Source organism: Phyllostomus discolor, chromosome 6 (assembly GCF_004126475.2).
Source record: "Phyllostomus discolor isolate MPI-MPIP mPhyDis1 chromosome 6, mPhyDis1.pri.v3, whole genome shotgun sequence".
NCBI classification, from domain to species: Eukaryota; Metazoa; Chordata; class Mammalia; order Chiroptera; family Phyllostomidae; genus Phyllostomus; species Phyllostomus discolor.
Window position 1 is genome coordinate 48,453,168 of NC_040908.2, and position 21,582 is coordinate 48,474,749.

The 21,582-nt window shown below is 36.3% G+C and overlaps 1 protein-coding gene across 4 annotated transcripts in view; it reads right to left on the minus strand.

Moving 5' to 3' along the window:
• Window positions 1-20,379, minus strand: part of ZNF638 (zinc finger protein 638) — a 76,934-nt gene extending 56,555 nt beyond the window's left edge. For 2 of the 4 annotated variants that reach the window (XM_036028087.1, XM_036028088.1), the window contains exons 1-2: window positions 20,250-20,365; window positions 1,123-2,635 (exon numbers count right to left, since the gene is read on the minus strand). In XM_036028087.1, coding sequence (XP_035883980.1) covers window positions 1,123-2,433 — 1,311 coding nt within the window. In that variant the 5' untranslated portion in view covers window positions 2,434-2,635; window positions 20,250-20,365. Of the gene's footprint in view, window positions 1-1,122; window positions 2,636-20,249 lie in introns of all 4 variants that reach the window. The other 2 variants (XM_028514735.2, XM_028514736.2) reach the window with 2 other exon arrangements.
• Between the last annotated feature and the right edge of the window lie 1,203 nt (window positions 20,380-21,582).

A 21,582-nucleotide genomic window follows, 5' to 3' on the forward strand; every position in this document is an offset into this window, starting at 1 on the left:
CTTTGACATGGTAAGGCAACTACTATTTTATCAGAACTCGGCAAATCTGACTAAAATGAGGTAAAATGCTGCTTTCCTTTGCTATGGTTAATCTTAACACAAAAGCATCAGTACTAGTATCAGATTCTTGTTGCCTGAAACCTGATGAGTATGTAACAGAAAGACAAAAGAGCAGCACTGGAAGGAGAAAAAAACAAGGGAATTAATATTTGCGGGTTTTGAAGACTATTCAAAGTATACAACCATTGCTATGGCCTTGAATCAAAGCTTGTACCCAGGAGAAGGACATTTCTTCCTGACCATTTATGATATAAATCTACAAATCACACCAGTAAATGGAAGAAACAATGGTTCCCAAACATATGTAAGTAAATAAAACATACTTGGAAATTCCTAGTCAAATCCACCAATGTTCACTATCAAAATATATTTTACATTACTCCTCCGCACCTCTGAAAATATACCCTTTTAGTTGTACTAACCATGAAGATACCTAAACCTTCTTTATTGTTTAAAGATTTTTCTCTAAACTATTATTTTTATACTTTATTTGCTGAGCCCACAGGTGGTACCCAAATAATTTATTTTCATTCAGTTTTGCTATGATTAAGTTATTTTAGGAAACTCCTTCCTGTGAAACACTAAAAATCCTAGTCAAGACAGAGTGAGAAAATATTTAAATTGACATTAACTGTCTTTAGCCCAAGACAAGTAGATACATGCAAGGCTACAATACACTATCTCTTCAAAGTGTATAGTACAATTGTTTTATTCCAACTTTTTCTTTTAATTCTCTTATTTAAACTGACTCACGTGACATGTCTTATAAGTACACAGTTTATATTTTATATATATATAGTTGCATAAATTTCTGAGATAACTAATCAAAAGTTTAAAATACATGGACCAACCATGTAGTGCACCCAGTCACAGGACTACAGAAAGCCTAATATTCAATTCAGTACTTAGGATGTAATCTAAGATTACAACTAAGCATTGATGTTGCAATCAAAATTAACTTCTGCCGTTTTCTTAATGACTAGTTAACAGCAGCATACATGAGAATTCAGAGGAAACTTGGGCGCTGAGTATCATTATACAGTGATGTTTAAAAACACTCACCTTCAAATGACTACATTCTACGTTACACAGAGAACAGAAATGTGGAAATATTCTTGGAGATGCTGCATAATAATCATTCATCATAGAAGGAGTTGGAAGTCTCTTCATCTTCTGGGCATCAGTATGTGAAAACTTCGGTAGCCAGGATGCTTTCACAATTCCAAAGGGAGACTGAATGGGAATGTCAGCCTCTGGCTGGTAATTCTTCTTACTGCCTCCTGATCCATGTACATTAGATGAATTAATAACAGGCTCACGTGGAATCCGCTCTTGATGGCTTACGGCTGAAACTAGTTCCGATGAAAAAGGTTGCTGACTCATAGATGGAGGAATCAGAGACCGATTCATTGTCTGGTTAACTGGTTGACTAATGGACTGGCTGACAGATTTCATAGGTTCAAAGACTGACTGTCTTCCTGAAATGTGTAAGCCTGACATCTTGGTTCCACTCTCAACTGGGAAAAAGGACTGATTATTGGAGGATTCACTTGGGAAGTCCATCTGTCGAAACACATCTTCAACAGGAAACATAGAATTACATATAACATTTGGTGCGGGAACAGATGCAGAAATGCTCTGTGACCGAAATTCATTCTTGACCTCATCAGTTGGAATTTCAGGATCATAAATACGTACTTCAAGTGGATCTTCTGTGTAGCCATATTTGCTTGCATGCCCATAATCAATCACATTACTTGAAACTGCCTCGCTAACAAGTGTTTCCTTATTTCTGCTCTGAGAAGGTAAATTAGGTAATCGGCGCCCCATTTTTCGCATTCTTATATCCCTCAAAATTAATGGCATATTTTCAGGAGTTAGCTGTTCATCAGGATAGCGACTAAGTTCTTCTAAATCTTCATTAGATAATCCAAAACTCGCTAAGATACTCGAGGCACTCTCCTTTGTATAGCGGCTCTGCACTTTAGGACTCTGCTCTGTAACCTGTGTTACAGAACTCTGTTTCACTCCCACTGATGCAGGGATCTGAGGCTCATCATCCCACCGGCTACCATGAGGCTTCCCTTTCTTTTGTTGTGCTTCATGAAAATCCAGTTTTTCTTTGGTCAATCTTGGATCAGTTCGGTGTTGAGTTACCTGAACATTCATTCTCTGTGGTCCCATGTTCTGGTAAGTTTCATGGCCAGCAAATCTGTGTGGGATTCCACGGGCTCTCCCTGCTGGGTAAAATCTTGGAAGACCCATAGGTCCAGGCCTCATAAATGGTCCTGGAGGCCTCATCCCAGAAGGGTTAGGTGCTCGTGGCCTCTGAAGTGGAAAGTTTCCTCGAGGATTAAACCTGGGTCTCGACATGGCTATTTTCAAGAAAGCGTGATTTAATAAAGTATAAGGTGGTGTTGAACTATGTGAGGCAACGGCATTCAGCTGCTGAAGCGCCAACTGAGTCTTAATCTGAGCAAAGTGCAAAGGAGATGGGCCCAACAGAAGTGGGTTTGCAATGCCCAGGTTCAAGGAATTCACAAGTGGTGCGAAATTTTCCAAGAATAACACAAAGCTGAAAGTTAAAACACAAATATTAGATCATTTTAACTCAAACTACTTCATGAAGTGGGTTCTACAGCCAGTGTAAAACATTTTGAAACAAAGCCAAGAAAACATTCTGCATTTTATACACTTTTAGAATAAGTGTGTACAAGGATTTTAAACTTTTCCCCAAACTTTCTCTTCTTTCCCAAATCCAGAACACAAACCCCAAACCTTAAGCCAGAGTTCATGTATACTGTGTTGCACTGGGTGCTGTCCTAGGTGCTGAGAGAGATTTACAACTTCTAAATAATCTTGAAAAATTGAGGATTGCACGCTTTAATACTGGAAAAAAAGATGAAGGCATTAAAAATACTTAGAAATGCGCGCATACTTAATATTTATGTCATCAGATGTACAAGCAATGAAAGTAGGAATATAAGCCACCCATTTCTCCAAGCCACAGCTTCCTTGGAACTACATTTAATAAATTCCATATAGCAATTAGACTATGCTTAAGGTTCTTCCTGTTAGACAGTTGTTTCTTCTAATATGAATACTTGTCACAAATAACTTGACTACAGTGTCTGACAAAAGAGTGTACAGTAGCACAGAATTAATTATAACATACAAAAAATATGTAGTAAAACCAGTTACCATTCTCTTGGATTCCTTCCAAAGTAAGAGTACAGACAAATACGGGGGTGGGCAAAAATAGGTTTACAGCTGTAGTACAAATAAATACTACAATAATTAATAATTAGAAAAGAACAAACTTTCACATACTCACAACTGTAAACCTAATTTTACCCACCTCTGTGTACATGGATAACAATAATTAACTTTATAGAGTACTGTACATGTACTTTACTTGGATTGATTCGTTTCTTACAACAACCCTGAGATATGTCCAGTTTTATGAGGAGGATACTAAGGTACAGACAAGTTAAGTAATTTCCATACAAAGTTAAGTGACCAAGCTGAGATTTTCACTTCAGTTAATTTGGCCCCATATAATCCATGCTCTTATCTACCAACAGATGTGAGCAAGAATGTCTTGCAGTTTCCCAACACTGTATTAGTTAAGACTGGCTGCTGCCCAGCCTGTTGGAATACAGCACAACTCATTCCAATCCACTTCTCAGAGAAATAGTACTTTGACTATCATTCAGGACCAAGGTCAGCAGTCATAGAACTTGTCTTCCCTCTCAGTTTGGAGAGGAAAAAAAAAGACATGGACCATGCCTATGCCTTCTACTTTTACACCCAATAGAAATGCAGGGTGAGAAACATGAGGTCTTCAGTCATTTATGATCACTATGAAAACTCACACTACTAATCCTATCTGATGATGACCACTTTCTGGTTCAAACTACAATTTCATCTACAACTCTACTATACACTTTCTTCTTTATATGTAATGTTAGTGAAATGGTGATTTTGCTAAGAAATGGGCTTTATCTGACAACACTCTCCTAAACATCTTGCAGGGTGTCACCACTGCATAGGTGGTGACACCTATATATATAAAAGGACATTATTGCCACATCATTTTCTGCTCAAAACTCAAAGAGAATCTCATTTCCTTTACTCGCTATAGTTTTATGTTTAAGGTACAACCAATCTAGCCAATCTCTTCCCTTCTAATTTTACCACTTATTCCAGCTAGGCCTTTGCTCCTATTCCTCTTTCTACCTCCCTTCATTGCTTCTAATCAAAACACATGAACAAAACAACCTTGCTTTCAACCGGATTTATTTGATTTTACTCATCCTTCAAGGTCAAACTCCATTAAAACTTCCTTGACCACCAAGGCCCAAAGTGAGTCTTCCAACAAACTTTCATATTTATTGCTTATACCATTTTGGGACTTGTACCTTTTACTATCTTATTTTTGTGTTCATATGTGCAGTCTTTTTCAACAATCTAGTGTCAATTGAAGGCATATTCATTGTTGTTTTATCTCCCAAAGATATAAATCTACTCCTACTCAAAATACCCTCAAATATTTGTTAAGCTATTTGAATGACCACATTCAAAGTCTTCATCATTGACACAGATTATTAATTTTCAAATTAGAATGAAACATAAAAATACTATAAAAATTATACAGGTGTCTAGTTCACCAGATACAGGCAACAGACACAAGCTTACTGAACAATACCCAAAGTCTCTGTGAATAATGTTCTTTTATAATAAACTCCAGGTCTTTTTAAACAATCATGAACCATATGAAACTATACCTACCTTCTACAAAATAAAATTACTTCCAAGAACAACGCTGTCTTTATCCAGTCCTTAAAAATAATCACTGCTTCTGCAAGCAGTTTGTTATCTACACTCTTTCTGCACTGTTTTCCTTAATTGGTGAAGACTCCCCTCACAACTGCAAAAGCACAATCTCTTCTAAATATTGTTTCTCCCCCATAATAAACCAAAAGGGAACAGATTTCAATCAGTCATCTAATAATCACATGGAACTGTGAACAAGTATCATGCAAGTCCCTACATTTTAAGTTCTTTAGAGGCAAAAACCTACTTCCTAGTGTGCCTAGCACTACCTCATACTGAAATAATTATACATTTATAGGTTGCAAGACAGCAGCCATTCACGTACTGTATTCTACAGAAACTAGTGTCCTGTAAGATTACAGGTGTTCTACAAAGTACCCTGGTCAAGAAAATTTGAAATGCATCCATGTGCTACCCTCACTTTTTTGGTCCTCACCCAAAGACATGCTGATAATTTTAGAGAAAGGGGGAGGGAGAAAGGGAGAGAAACACTGACTGGCTACCCTTCATTACACACCCTGACCAGGGACCAAACCCACAACCTAGGCATGTGTCCTGACTGGGAAGCAAACTACGATCGTTTCCTCTGGGGGACGACACCCAACCAAGCCACACAGGCCAGGGCTCATGCTACCCTTCATAGAGGGGCATAATACCTATTATATATTAAAGGTTCTGAAGTGCCTTGTACTTTATTAAAAACCTTTTTCCATTTTGCACTTCCCAACCTTGACTTTTCCTTCATGTATATACCCAGGAGTGATATTTGAAATATTTAGTGATTGGTAAAGTATTTAGTGATTGGTAAAGCACAAACAATGGTCAACTAACAGTAATTTGTGCTTGATAGTAAGGAGGGTCCTTATCCTCTTCTTCCTATACTCCCCTTAAGATTTTAGCTGCTGTGCATAGGTTGATGGCAGGGCAGCCCTCAGGAAGGAAGTGTAAGAGTGAGGGAAGTAGAAGCCCACCTTTGGGACAACAGGGCAAAATTATTTCAGTATTTTAACGCCTGGCATACCCATATAACTGAATAGCACTCCTGAAAAGACACTAGTGTTTCACGTCAACAGTCTAAAATATACATAAGAATTAAAAGGCCTTTTCCTAATAAAAAAAAATTTCAACAATAAGCAGAGTTTTGGCTTATTTACATTTTGTGGGAGCCTTAAAAATTACACTAGATTTCCTGTATCATTAGTCCACTGTTAAATCTAATATAATATAACGAGGCAAAATCAACAGCTCTAGCTCTCCCATGGAGATCTTTCCCCCCTCCCCCAGTTAGACAAGGTAGAGGCCTGTCTAGCCATAGCTTTTTATTAAGCATTCTGATTCCAGAACCTGCTAGCTAAAGATAAGAACATTTCTCTCTTGGCATGCATATCCTGGAATATCCATCGTTATAAGCGAATGTTACTTTTAATGGTCTCCTCCACCAACCTCTTTCTGCCAATAAGTTTCTTTATTCCTTCTGTGCTTTAAGCCAATACTTCTAACCTTTATCCTAAGACTCCTTCCTAATTTCAGACTTTTAAGTCTAGCATATTTTATTTTCTTTTAGTTTGTATTTAATAACATTTTCAGAAATAACCCACTAATATAGAATCATCAAACACTTCATGCTACCATACCCTATTTTTTTATTTTAATTTTTTATTTTTAGAGAAAGAGGGGAAGAAAGAGAGGGAGAGACAACAATGTGTGATTACCTCTCATGCACCCCCAACTGGGGACCTGGCCTGCAACCCAGTCATGTGCCCTGACTGGGAATCAAACTGACAACCCTTTGGTTCACAGGCCAGCACTCAATCCACTGAGCCACACCAGCCAGGGCCCATATCCTTTCTAAACCTGTATAAATTCTAATCCAGATAGCAAAAGTTTGACAATGTGGTTAATGCATGAAAGCATCAATAAGAGAAATTACGATAAATTGCTTTACTATACATGTGTTTAGTTGTCTACATTTCTATTCTTACTACAATGATGTGAATTTTTTAAGTTTTTTTTTTTATGATCTTATTTATTTTTAGAGAGAGAAGGGAGGGAGATAGAGAGAGAGAGAAACGTCAATATGTGGTTGCTGGGGGTTATGGCCTGCAACCCAGGCATGTACCCTAGCTGGGAATCAAACCTGCAACACTTTGGTTTGCAGCCCGTGCTCAATCCACTGAGCTATGCCAGCCAGGGCTACAATGATGTGAATTTTAAATCAGATGCAGGAAAACACAATGTTGGGCATTGGCAAGAACTGACAAATTCATTTTTGAAACTGTAATAAAGTCTGCCTATAATCTATATTCCAAATAACGTGACTTCAATGATTAAAATTTTTTTTAAATCTTGTATTTCTCTGTGAATGAAGTTTAAGTATATTCATATTCCATTTGCATAATTTTTTAAGTGTAAGCACATTTTTTAATCATTAACTAAGTTACTGTTTAATCTTCTCTTAGAGTTATCATTCACATTCACTCCAAATAAAATGCTTTAATTAAAAAGAAGTTTGTATTTATATTTCAAGCTTTATCTACAAGGCATTATAAACTTCACTTTGCAATTATATACTTCTGTAGCCTTATTTCTTCAAATCCAATTTAAGGATGGGCAAGCCCCATACCATCAGCATCCTGTTGTCACTTTTTTCTCCCCTTTCTCATGCTTAAACGTCAGTCCTACCAATGATGGCCAAGAGTAAAACTATGCAAATAACAACACCTGACAAACACAGGAACTTAGGCTGTGATAGAAAACACAGGCTTTCTCAATCAATCCATGGGAATAAGATTCTAAAATCAACTATCAGATCATTCAGGGTATCTTTTAAAAATGAAAAAAAAAAAAAAAAAGAGAGAGAAACTGTCTTCTTAACAATAAATATATCAGAATAATTTCAAATCCAACTGTTATTCATCCATTAAAAAATAATTGACATTGCTGTTCTAGGTTGGAAAATGGCAAAGTTACTAAGCCAGAACAGATCCCTTCCTTCATAGAGGTAACACTTCAGTTTTTAAGATGAAGCTAATATCTTGTAAGATTAAAGAAACTAAAACATAAAATACAGTTAAAAATCTCCTTGAAGTTTCCCTCTTTACACCTCTGCAATTAAGAGGGTTTGCAGAGACTAGAAACTGATTAAATAAACCATGGTATATCCATATTTTGAAGATAGGAAAAAAAAAAAGGAACGCTATTATATATCCCAATTACGATAGACCCTAAAAGTAGGAACTAGTGGATTTAAAAAACCCTTCTAATTATTTTCCTTTTTTATATTAGCCCACTGACAGGAAATAAAATAAAATGCTGGTTAAAGATGAAATGCCCATACAACAGTATTACATACATAGAAATGTAAACAGTATTACTTCACCTAAAACTAAAGTCAAGCTGATTTCTAACCCCAAAATGGGAAATTTAAGAGTCCTAGGTATTCCAAATCTGCTATTATAAGTAAAGAAACCCAAGGGGTTTTCTACCAACAATGGCATTTATTAATCTGGCAATTATTTTAAAATACTGTTAATATCACAGAATTTATACAATCAAGGTTAGTGATAGCCAGATCCTCAGAACAAGAACAAATGCTTCATACAGTGAATATAATCTTTATTATCCAGACCCATTCAAGAATATACCATTTTCTGGATAACTGAGTATCCTAATAGCTATATAAAAAATGAATCCATTTCAATTTAAATGTTTTAAAAACTACTTTGCAATAATGTGCTTCAACAAGGTATTTTGAGTTTTTATTTTTCTTATTCTTCTAGCCAAGCAATATGTAGCTCCCACTGCCTTAGGGGAAAATACAGCTTCAGTTAAAAAAAAAATAACTTTTTTCAACTGAGGTTCTAAATAAAAAAAAAAAATTTAAACACAGAGCATAGGCCACAGTATTGAAAGGCTTTTCTTTTTAAAAAGATTTTATTTATTTATTTTTAGACTGAGGAGAAGGAAGGGAGAAAAAAGAGGGAGAGAGACATCAATGTGTGGTTGCCTCTCATGCGCCCTTTACTGGGGACCTGGCCCACAATCCACACATGTGCCCTGACTAGGAGTCGAAGTGGTGACCCTTTGGTTTACAGGTTGGTAGTCAATCCACTGAGCCATGCCAGCTGGGGCTTGAAAAGCTTTTAATGGCGAAGGTTGGGAACCACACAGAAAACAGGAAAACTCTTTTTTGGTTAGAAAGGAACTTCAGAATTTGGAGACATAAGACAAGTTGTAAATGTTGAAACCAGAAGAAGAACGATACTCCAGAAAAATGTTTTGCTTTGTTGGGAGGCAGGCAATAAATTCTAAATGAGAGAATCTATCATCCAATTTTTTAAAAGGCCTATAACCCAAAAAAGTTAACAAGTCCTACTTAGGGGTTACAGAATCTAGGACTTCAAGGCCTAAATTTAGGTGGTTGTGCCAACTCCCTAGGCACTTCTCTCCTCATATCCAATTGTTAGCCACAGGCTTTCCTCCTACATTGCCACATTATCTATCGCTTTTTGTTGCTATTACCACTTCTGTACATCTCATCTTTATTTTTTGTTGTTTTGATTTTTCAGCAGAGGGGAACATTCCAGAGTTAACTCGGTAGTTTAGAAAACTGAAAATTTCTTTAGAAATGTCCATATACTGCATGTTACTGGGGGATGGGGTGAGGAGGATATATATATATTCACTTGCTGTGGTAAGTTCTCAGAGGCTGTTTCTTTACCACCACAGATCTCTTTCCCCTTCTTTTCGATTTTAATGGAAAAGGATAAATTCGGAATCATTCATTCAATTTATTAAACACTTTTTGAGTTTAACAGTGATAGTCATGTTAGTCCCGGGAGTTTTAAAGCCAAACAAAATGTGATTCCTAAAGCCAAACTACAAGCAACCTAACAAGAAAAACAAAGTAAACCAACTGCAGTACAGTATGTCAGTATTAGTACCAGGCTTAAGTATCAGAAAAGAATTTATTTCTGGAAGAGATAATGAATGTTTCAGTTGAGTTTTGCAGGATGAGTTCACTTAAAAGTTTTGAGGAAACGAAGTGAGGTTTCGGATAACAAAGTCTAACTAAACATGTATTTATCTATCAAATTTTAGAAAATTTAGAATAGCATGGGTTAAAGCTTCTTCACTGAATACTGTAATGAGACAACTGTGAGGGAATGACTTTTTAAATTATCAATAGGTAAACTTATTAACTACATATTTCTGACAAGGCTACAAATTCTGGCCCAAGACAAAAAAAATATATAGCTTCAATTAAAACATTAAAATCTTTGGTAACCTCAGGGACCATTAGATAAAATCATCTATGAACACAGAAAAAAATATTTGATAGGAACCTATCTCTTATGCCAATTATTAGCCAATTTATATGGACTTTTTAAATTTTCTGTAAAAACTCAAATTCCAACCCTCTGCTCTCTACACTAATTCCCTCAGTCAACAAGGTTCTAATCATTTTATTCTCCATTTCTAACTAATCATAAAATTGTATATATTCCTGTCAAGATCTCTAATTTTTTTTCCTTTCACTACCATAACCGCCTTATTACAAGCTCTCATCATCACTCTAAACCACAGCTAGCCTCCATCCCAATTCAGTCACTAACTGATTAATATCCTATAAATGTTTCTTTTAATACCACTCCTCTACATGAAAACCTTCACTTCACTGCTGCCTGTAAGACAGTACCCAAACTCAACCTGGCATTCAGTATGATAACCTGATCCCAACCTACCTTTTATACCTTATGAGCTACTAACACTTAAGACCTTCTGCTACAGCTAAATTGGTCTATTCGCTATCTCCTGACCACTTCCAACGCATTCTTACTTCCATACTTCATTCATACTCCACAACCTAGAATACTGCCACTTCTCAGAATCAAAACCATTCCCCAAGATTTTTTCTAAGTACCACCCCAGAAGAATCTCTTTGAGTAACCCGAAAAATCAGCTGCTTATAAAACAGTAATTTTGAAAGCAGTAATTCCTAGTAATATAACTGTTTTCAGGGGGAAAAAAAGGGCTCAAAATGCAGAGATCAGAAAAAAAGCAAGCTCCTCAAAAACTACACAATAGTATGCTCCAGTCTAGTTACCCATTTTCCTTAGCTATTATGAACTAAAAATCTAGTTATCCGCATAGATTTGTTAATAAGCTGGCATAAAAATCAAATGTTACAGACTCAAGTATTTAACATGTAAAATGATGAATTTGTGATTTCCTTTAAAATAATCTAGAAAAGAAAGGGTATGTGTCTGAGTGAGGGATAGGGGTAGGTGGTGGGTAAGAAAGTTTGATGAAGCAAAATTGGGAAGCATTTGCTATAGAAGCTGAATGACAATTTCATAAAGATTTCTTACCTTTCCTCTCTACTTTTTTTTACGTTTGAACATTTCCAAACAAGAAGCTAAAGTGCTTAAATATTCAATATGACATTAACAGATAACAAAAAAACCCCAAAACAAAACAGGAGCATAAAATCAACACTTCATATTTCTCAATCTAACATTATCACACCAAGGTCTAAAAACAGCCAAAATCATCTAACTCGTTATGATTAACAAGCAATGTATAAAAAAACAAATGCAGATTTAAGTCAAAAATCTCATTTTAGTGCATTATTTCCTACATTGGTCCTTCCCACCTGCGTTAACTGACTTAACAGTTACTAAACACTTTCATATTCTACTCTTTTTCTGTTTCATCATACCTTTTTGGTGAACAAAACTAATCTGTGAAATGAGGAACATAAAATTAAGCAACAAGCTAAGGGTTCTTGATAAGGTATCTCTGATTAAGAATTAGGTTATACCACACCCAAGAAAATAAACCTCTGTCTTTTGAGAATGATCCTGATATAACCTAAAAACAATGTGATTAGAAAACAGTAACCAATAAGACAAAGGTAAACTTGGCATTAACACCTGGAAAACAAATGGACAAATAAAGAGCCATTCACTATAAAGCTTTTTTCATTTAACTCCAGAAGCTCTGGCCATAAAGAGCTTCATTTAGATAGGGGAATTTATGGATGGTCAACTTATAAAATCATTAAACTAACTTGGAAAAATCTGCGTTGATATCTGAGTTCTTAATTATTAACTCCTTTTAATGCAATTAAATAGTACTATCCCTTTAAAATAAATTTTTATTTCTGGTAAGTAACGTACGTTTATTATAAAAAACAATAAAACGTAGCAACTGAAATCCTTACCAATAAAACCATCACCTACAGTAAAATATTTTGGCATTTCTTCTAGTTTTGTGTACATGCATACATGTGCGGATGGTAAGGGAAGGAGGGTACACCAAACCTTATTATATGAAATTAGAACTATGCTATTTGCTATTTTCAATCAACATTCTATTTCCCTATATTTAATATTTTTCTAAACAGGACACTTAATAGTCACAAAACATTATAAACTCCTGAAGAAACTTTATTATTTTGAAGAGTAATAATTAAAAACTCTTTTATATATCCTTTTAAGACTATACCACTCTGAAATAAGAAATATTCAATAAAATGTCAACCATAAAAGTTCTTTCCAAAGCACCTAACAGAAACTGAATTGCTGAGGCAGAATGAAATAAAAGGCTTCATGGACTAAAAAGATATCACCATTAGGTTCTATAAGGTATTTCTGAGATACATAATCTCAAACTGTCTGTTATTTTGATGCAGTCTTTCAGGAAAAAAAAAAGAGGAAACCTTAATTTTCTTTAAATATTGGTAAAGAAATCTGAAATCTGCCTTGGCTCGCGTGGCTCAGTGGGATGAACACTGGACTGCGAAGCAAAGGGTCACCAGTTCAATTTCCAGTCAGGGCACATGCCTGGGTTAGGGCTGCCTCCCCAGCTGAGGGTGTGCGAGAGGTGACCACACATTGACATTTCTCTCACTCTTTCTCCCTCCCTTTCCCTCTCTCCAAAAAATAAAAAAATAAAATCTTGAAAGAAAGAAATCTGAAATCTAAAAATCTAAAACTGTCATCGGCCAAGTCATAATAGCTCTATTAGATTTACAAAAAGATGTGTATCAAGTCCCATACTTGAACTGTATAGCACTTCATGGTTTAAAAATAATAAATAAGTAATAATAAGTAAACTTATTATCTGAGTCTTCCAAGTCTGTGAGCAAGAGGATCGCAGTTTACAAATTAAGTAAGGCCTTGGAACCAAGTGCTAAGATCACAACTAGAACCTTAACTCTCTGGTGTTCTTTCCATGTTGTATTCTAGATATATAAAATTTAAACTTATTTTATAGCTTTGTTTTTCTAACTGTAAAAAAAGTAACACATACTCATGACCACCACCACCCGAAAAGAAAGAAAAACCACCCTCATAACAAACAGAAAAGAATAAAAACAGTTTTTGTATAACCTTACCAAAAAGGGAAAACTTTAACATTACAGTACTTTTCTAGGTAGATACCCACATACCTCCTTTAATACTGCTTTGTTAGGGACTATTTACCTCAGGACATAGAAATCCATGTTCACACTTAATGCAGGTATTACACTGGATTAGTAATACAAGAGTAAATACATATCATTCGTGCTTTCCTTAGTTTTAACTGGCACTCAGTATGCCAATAATTTCTTCTGGAATATGGGTAGATCTATCTAGCCAACTCTTTTCCACCATAAGTTTTGTAACCTCTGATCTCACAAAAGGCATACAAGTCATTAATTCTGAAGGTGCCATAAGGGTGGATAGAGAGTATCATGTTGTATGTTAAAATGCCAAAGTGTGGTACCTCAAGGAAATTGTGGAAGAAACAATAAGCAGAAAATTGGTAACATGAAGGATATCACAAACTTCATTGCTACCTGGAAGGATTGATAAATATGACTTCAGATGGGGAAAAAAAAACAGAAGATCAACTTGCTGACAATAGGAACAAACCACCATGAGAACCATACATTAATAATCCCACAGTAATGATTTAAGTATATTCCTGGGAAAACAACTTTATGATAAACAGGATATGTGAATACATAATGGTATTCATAGTAACATAACATTGTACTCATAGTAAATGATGCCCCAGATATGTGCACTGGTGGTCCTGCTTACTTTGCTACCCTCAACAAATATAATGCAATAGTCGAAGAGGAACCACCTGATCCAATTTGGAATAAAGAAATCTTTCCTGGGATTTTTTTTTTAAACCAGGAATGAGAAAAGTGATGGATGCTGATAAAACTCAAATGCTGTTGACAGCATTATTATTACTTTAGTGAGAAATCACAAACACTGAAACAAATCACAGCCAGTATATAACAGAGGTAAGCAGGACCAAAAGGTAAATAGAGTGTCGAAGACATTCACTACTCAGTTTCAATTGTGCCTGAGGCCTAACTGCATTCTTGCCCTCCCCATCATTTGGCTGTTCACTTCTTTCATGAAGCACATGAGCCAAAAAATGTTCCCATCTGCCTAAAATAGGTTTCCAAAATCTTTAATTTAAGTATGCCTAAACTATCTTACCAAATGCCTAAAATGCCAAAATGCCTTAAAGTCTTTACAAAGTATAAAAAAACATATATGGTACCTTACTTTATTGTTGAAAAAATGAAAATAAGAAGCAAATATGTTTATGGTTATAAAAAGAAACAGAGGTAGGATAACACAGAAAGCAATGAAGCTGGTTACCTGCAAGGGTGTCCAACCTTTTGGCATCTCTGGGTGAAACTGGAAGAAGAGTTGTTGTCTTGGGCCACACATTAAATACATAAACACTAACGAAAACAAAAAAAGCTCAATGTTTTAAGTAAATTTACGCTTTTGCATTTGGCTGCATTCACAGCCATCCTGAGCCACATGCGGCCAGCAGGTTGGACAACCCTGCAAGAAGTTATAGGCTTAAAAGGAAATGGGAATGCTATTTCATGAAGTTCATCTTATTACATAGTTTTGACTTTCAGAAGCATGTTAACAATTTACATTTTTAAAACAATAAAACAAGGATGGGAAGAAGGGAAAAATATAAAATTAAAAGTAAGTGATTCAATCATTTTTCAAATGTATACTATAACCCACTGAAGGGGGAAAAGAAAACCAATGCAAATTAGTTATGAACCCACTATTTGATTTATATAATATATTCCCTCAGTTTTGGAGTAGCTGAAAAAAAAAAAAAAAAGGAAAACTACGAATAAATTCTTATTCTTTTTAGTAGTTTCTTTTTGGGGGTTTGCTTTTTTGTAGCAGATTGGGTAAAGTAAGAACAAGTAAGTATTTTGATAGTGCTAGAAGCCAGGGTTTTCACTATGGAAGACAAAACATTTAAATACAAAATGGAAGAAATAAAGAACTGGATAGTAACAAATTACAAACCACTGAAAAAACCAGGAGTTCATAACTACATACCAATAGAACTATGTAAATATAGAGGGACTGCTTAGGTGGAGAATCATTATTTTTGTAACCATCATATGAAAGACTGGTTCAGGCAAGAGTCATCTGTGCGTGTTAAATCCTAAAATGTCTCTCTACAGGCCAGTTAGTTCAAGGGGTGGTGTGGGGAAATCAAACATTTTGACCAAATATGTGACTAAATATATCACCCAAGATGGGCAGATGGCCACCATGCACCTCCAGATCTGATACAGTGGGGACACAGCATCCCTTAGATGCTTTTTCTGGCCAAGCATTCATAATCTGAATCAAATTAAGAGGAAACATCAGAAAAATCCAAAATGAGAAATGTTCTATTTTTTTAAAAAAGTAGATTGTATTCTCCAAAAATGTCAATTTCACAAAGACAAAGAAGGTTATGGAAATGTTCTAGAGTAAAGACCAAAGTGACTGGACAACCAAATGGCAATTCTAATCCTAGACTGATCCTGTAAGGAAGAGTGGGGCAGAACATTATAGGGTCAATCGACAAAATCAGAATATGGCAATCGAAGATTTTTATCAGTGTTAAATGTACTGAGTTGGTAACTATACCGTGACAATGAAAGAAAATATGCTATTCTTATAAAATAAACAAGAGTAAAAAAGCATGCAATGGAGGCAACTTATTCTCAAATAGTTTGGGGGTGGGGGGGTGGAATAGTTGTGTGAGAATGTGTGTAGGAGGTCAGAGAAGAAAGAGAGAGAGACAGGGAATCCCTGTCAGCCAGGGCTTTATTCATTCAAAAATAGTTAATGACTCAAAGTATGTCCAACGCTGGAATATCTAACTTAGTTACAAGTCATATACTAAGTAAAAAAAGGACTAGACTATAAGGAAGTATGGCAATAGGCAGAAAACCTGCAACATGATAAAGAACATCAGCACTAAGCAAATGCCTGGATCTGGCCCTTCTTTTTCTGCATCATGCTCACTCCCTAACTACTACTGGCTGTTAGTCAGCCCATTATGCAATGCATAATAATCTAATCTTTGGGGAAATTTCCACTGATCTGAAGACATCCACCCTGTAGGAGGGTTGCCACTAAATTACTTCATGCAAAATTGGTTAACTCCCATAAATATTTAACACTAATGTAGCATAGTGTTTTTTAAGAACTTGACCCTAGATTCAGTGTTTTAATTCTGGCCCTGCTGCTTACTGAAAATGTCACCCCACACAAGTTAGTTAGCCGCGGACTCAATTTGATCATGTGAAAAATGGAAATAAAAACAATACCCACTTAAGAATGTTATATGAAAATAATTAAAATTATACCTCCTGACATGCCATAGGTGCTCAAAAAATGTTAGACAGTAAAAAATAGGTATTTAAGAAGCAGGTAGGTATTTGCTCCTTTTATTGACTTGGATAATTTCTGAAATTTTCAATATGGTAGTCGAAACAAATTAATACATGTATACATGTGCAGTGTATGAAATACACTGGGCCAATTTGACCACCGACTAAATATATAATATATAACATTAAGGAATTATTATTTTAGGTGTGTCAAGTATGTTTTCCTCTATATATTTAGAAGGAAACTTTAAAACTATAAATTGATGAATGATATGGGATTTGCTTTAAAAAAACAGGGTGGAGGGTAGAGACAAGATTGATCATCAGCTTGTAATTGTCAAAGCTGATGATAGGTACATGGGTAGGGAATCATTGTATTATATTCTCTGCTTTTGTATTACGTTTAAAAGTAAAATGTTTTTTAAAGAAGTAAAGAAATTCAAAATAACAGCAACATTCGCTCACTGGTAGGAACAATAGGGAAATCAGTTTAAAATTTAATAAAAGGAAGACTGCAGAAAAAAGTATAAAATCTTTAAAAAGACTGGAACAATAAAAACATTTTGGTGTTTAAGGGATTCAAAAGTTGAAAAACAACCTAAAATATACCCCAATGTAAACACTAAGAAAACATCAAAATGTGTACCTTAAAACTTTTTCTTTCAAAGCAAAACTTTTCATACTTTTTTTTAAAAAAATAAAATCCTCACCCAAGGAAGGGAGAGAGGGAGAAAAGGGGGCGGGAGAGTAGGGAGAAAGAGAAGCGAGAGAAACATCAATGTGAGAAATATTAACTGGCCACCTCTGGAACATGCCCCAATGGAGGATCAAAACCACAACCTAGGTATGTGCCTTGACCAAGGATCAAACCCACAACTTTTTGGGTACACAAGGATGCTCCAATCAACGGAGCCACCTGGCCAGGGCAAAACCCTCACTTATCATTAGAGCTATGTTTTGTTTCTACACTTCACCTTTTCCTTACCCTCTTCTTTTTTTGTTACTCTTTTTATCTTCCACTTATCTACTTTCCTTTCATTTTAATATTCAACCACAAATAGACTACAGTAAATAAAATTGAAGCAATGAAATAATTGGTAAAGATGGATACAAAGGGGGCTTACTAGCATTCCACAAATATAATTAGTTTCAGTTTTGGAAACATTTAACCACATTTCAACACTCAACAGCTCCTGTTTCTACATAAAGCAGCCCAAATTATGTTACTGGGTAACTATACTGGAAATACTGTTTCTTAGTATATACAGCATTTTATTAAGATTTTGGAAAGATTTATCCAAACCCTGACCAGTAAATATCTAGCTATAGTAGAATCTGGACTCCAAGAGTCTGTCCTGTGCTCTTATCCTAGTTCTGACAACTACCAGCTGAGTTCATTCCCTCTAATTGTGAGCATCTAACGCTTTACCAGGCACTGTGACAGATACGAAAGTGAACATAATCATATAAATAAATGGTTACAATATGTTTTGGTAAGTGCTACAAATTAGGCATATATAAAGTTTACAGATGCACAAAATATTTTCATGAAATATTAGGTAATCTTTCAGCTCCAAAATTTTATCAATTTAATCCAAATTCCTTTAAGCCCCTTCCTTTTCATTGTAAGAGAGTATCCACAGGCTGCAATAAAAGTAACAGCTGATATTTATTAAGCACCTAATATGTGTCAAGACATAGCTTTCCACATATTATCTCACTCAATCCTCACAACATTCCCAAGCAGGTATTATCACCATTTTACAGTTAAGAAAAACAAGTTCAGAAAGACTAAAATAACTTACTCCAAACCTCACACAGTAAGAGGGAAATACAAGGATTCCAGTCCAGATCTTCTGATTCCAAAGCCTATTTCTTTCCACTAAACTATTTCCCTCATTTTCTTTTACTACATAAAAACAAAATTTCCAGAAATCACCTTCTTAAAAGCACCCAAGAGAAAAATCTTTAAGACAGCCATGAAATAAGTAATCACTAACCACAGAAGCATTTTTTTAAACCATAACATCTGCTATATACACCTTCCATAATGAAAGATTACATGCAAGAGATTACAAAACTAAAATACAACCAACACTCAAGGTAACAAACATGTTGACATTAATAAAAATGAGTGAGATTCTAATAAAATAAAAATAAAATGAGATTTTTGTTATTTCTTTCAACTGTTTTATCGTTAAAAGATAAATCTACTTCAACACAACCAAGGAGGGAATAGCCCAGCATAGTTTAGTGTATTAACATATTGAGTCCACATAAGAATTTAAAAATGCCTACTACCGTGTATGCTAATACAAAATAATGTGTAATGAAACGCTGTCGAATATTTTAAAAATGCTACATAAGCCCACTAAGTCTAGAATACCTAAACATCAACAAAACTTAAAGTTATGTTGAATAAAAATTATGCGTTTATTTTTTCGTATGAACTTCATTAAATTCATCTTTTCTGTAAATCTTTTCCGTTATCAATTTTAACTGCAAATATGAACCAGCAAACATCCCTGAAAAATAACTCTTTACATAAAATAAAGAAAAAAACAAAGACAAATTTTTGTGCATAATTCCGCAGCTCATTAGCAAAAGAATTTGAATGAAGTCGTTGGATCCTGGTAACAAGTTTTTCTTCAGAACTCCTTCAGATAAAAACAGTATTTCCCCCCAAATTTCGCCTAAAAGTAAAATTTAAGATTAACAAAAATTAGCTCGAGGCACCCTTCATTATCTAGTTCCACTAAAGATCTTGCAGAAATGTGTCTCCTTTATTCGCATTTACCTCAAACAACATGAGATCTGAGTCAAATGTCCTCAAGGATTCGTGTTTGTGGTATACACCCTCCCCCCATCTTTAAAACAACGGGGCCCAGGCTAGAAATCGGTCAAAAACACATCTCAAACGATCCGTATCCAAGACCCCTCTGAGAGACTGGGAAATAAACACCAGGGCCATTTGTGAGCCCTCCAGGTCCCTCACTGAGGTGACAATTTTTTGCATACTCGCACAAGGCAGGCGGAAGAAACATGGATCAGCAAAAGCCGCTGAATCGTAGCATTCCCCCTTCATCGTGAGTCCCCCCTGCCCCAGCCCCAAACACGCTCTTCTCTCCTCGTTTCTTGCACAATGTCGCTAACCACAGGGCTCTCAGCTCAAGCTCCACCGCCTCTTCAAGGCCCAATGGGAATGGTTACTAGTGGGCCGGGCTCCCTCACCACCGCTGGCTCTGGCTGTCAGGCCTGGCGCCTAAGGGGAAGGGGCCGCCAATGCCTTTGCCAAAGGGTTGTTTCTTGTTCCTCGGCCCAGTGCAACGGCGTCAGGCGACTCTTTCTGAAGCACCGTCCTAGCATGGGTGCCCGACCCGGCCCTCCCGGGCAGTAAGGTGAGCAGACGAGGTAGCAGAGAAGCTAAGCTTCGCTTCCCTTCTCTTCTCTTCCCTTCCCATCCCGGGGGTCCCCCAACCTCCTCCCGCCCCCGCGGTCTGCCAGCCGCCATTTTGTGCGCAGCCGCTGCGACACATACAATAGTCGGCCCGGATCTTATAGGAAAGGCTCAGGACCCCAACGCTATGGGCTCCCGCCTTCCAGCCCCCTACTCCCCACGAAGCCGCGGTCCTACCTATGCCTACCCGACTAACAGCCGGATCCCATTTGCGCCCCACACAGTTTAGCGCTGAGCCTCCAGTCTCGACATCGGAGAAGCCACCGCCTCCAGAGAGCTGCACGCATGCGCGCCTGTAGAGCCTGTGCGATTCCTTCTCAGCTCCCGGCGCCTGCGTACCACCGGCACCGGGCTCGCCCGGAGGCACGGAAAAAGGGGCCAGAAAAGCTTGGTTCCGGAAGGGGTCGCTCTTGCACCTACTCGGGCATCTTGGAAAACTCAAGCACTTCGCAGTATCAATACCGGTCCTATTCAAATCCTGCGCATCGCTCATCTGTATTGTCTCACCTCCTCCGTGATCTTCCCCGATCATTTTTGCCTTCATTAATACATTAAATTAGGTAAATTCATCTGGCACTTGATATCATAATGCTTTGCATGGTTAAGATTTTACTTACCTTTATCCTCTTGCCTTGAATTTTTTCCAATCTCTACAGCAATCATGTAGTCATATATATATATATATATATATGGATATTTATGTGTATATATGTATGTCTATATATCACATATGATATAAGACAGACATATGTCTATATGACATATATAATATCATAGCGACTCGAAGTGTCAGAAGTGAGAATTCAATTAAAATGTTGAATTGGTCCTGGCCAGATACTCAGCTGGTTAGAGCGTTGTTCCAATATGCCAAGGTTGCGGTTTGATGCTGGTCAGGGCACACAGTAGAGTCAACCGATGAATGCATGAGTAAGTGGAACAACAAAATCTCTCTCTCAAATTAATAACTTTTTAAAAACATGAGTTAAAAGCTTAACACCCAAAATCCTTTCATATACCATTTCATAATGAAAACGTGTGGTATTTTTAACCCTCATTTGACCAAGGAAAAACCTTGGTTTGAGAGAACTTGAGTAACTTCTCAAGGTTACTCTACTTACTACAACATAAAAACTCAGTCACTGGGAAAAATCTGGGAAAGTTCATACATCCTGCCTTACTGATACCAAAGAAACATATCACCTACCCTGAGTCGCATGCATGTTTTATCTAGCACCCAAGCTGATGTATTTGTTTTATTCACATTAGAAAAGTCAGGAAGAAACGTCTTTTATAAAATATATCTTATCAGATTTTCTTTTCAAACTAAAAATCCTGCCTAAGGCAACAAGCCAAACAACAAAGAAATGACCAACAAGCTCTCCTCAAACTCCAAATAACCAATGTTAAAGTTTGATGTGTTTCCATCCATACATTATAGCCATGCATGTATACACAAATGTTATTGACATGTATTGGGAAATATTCTTTATTCTTTTTGCCAAAAATTTAC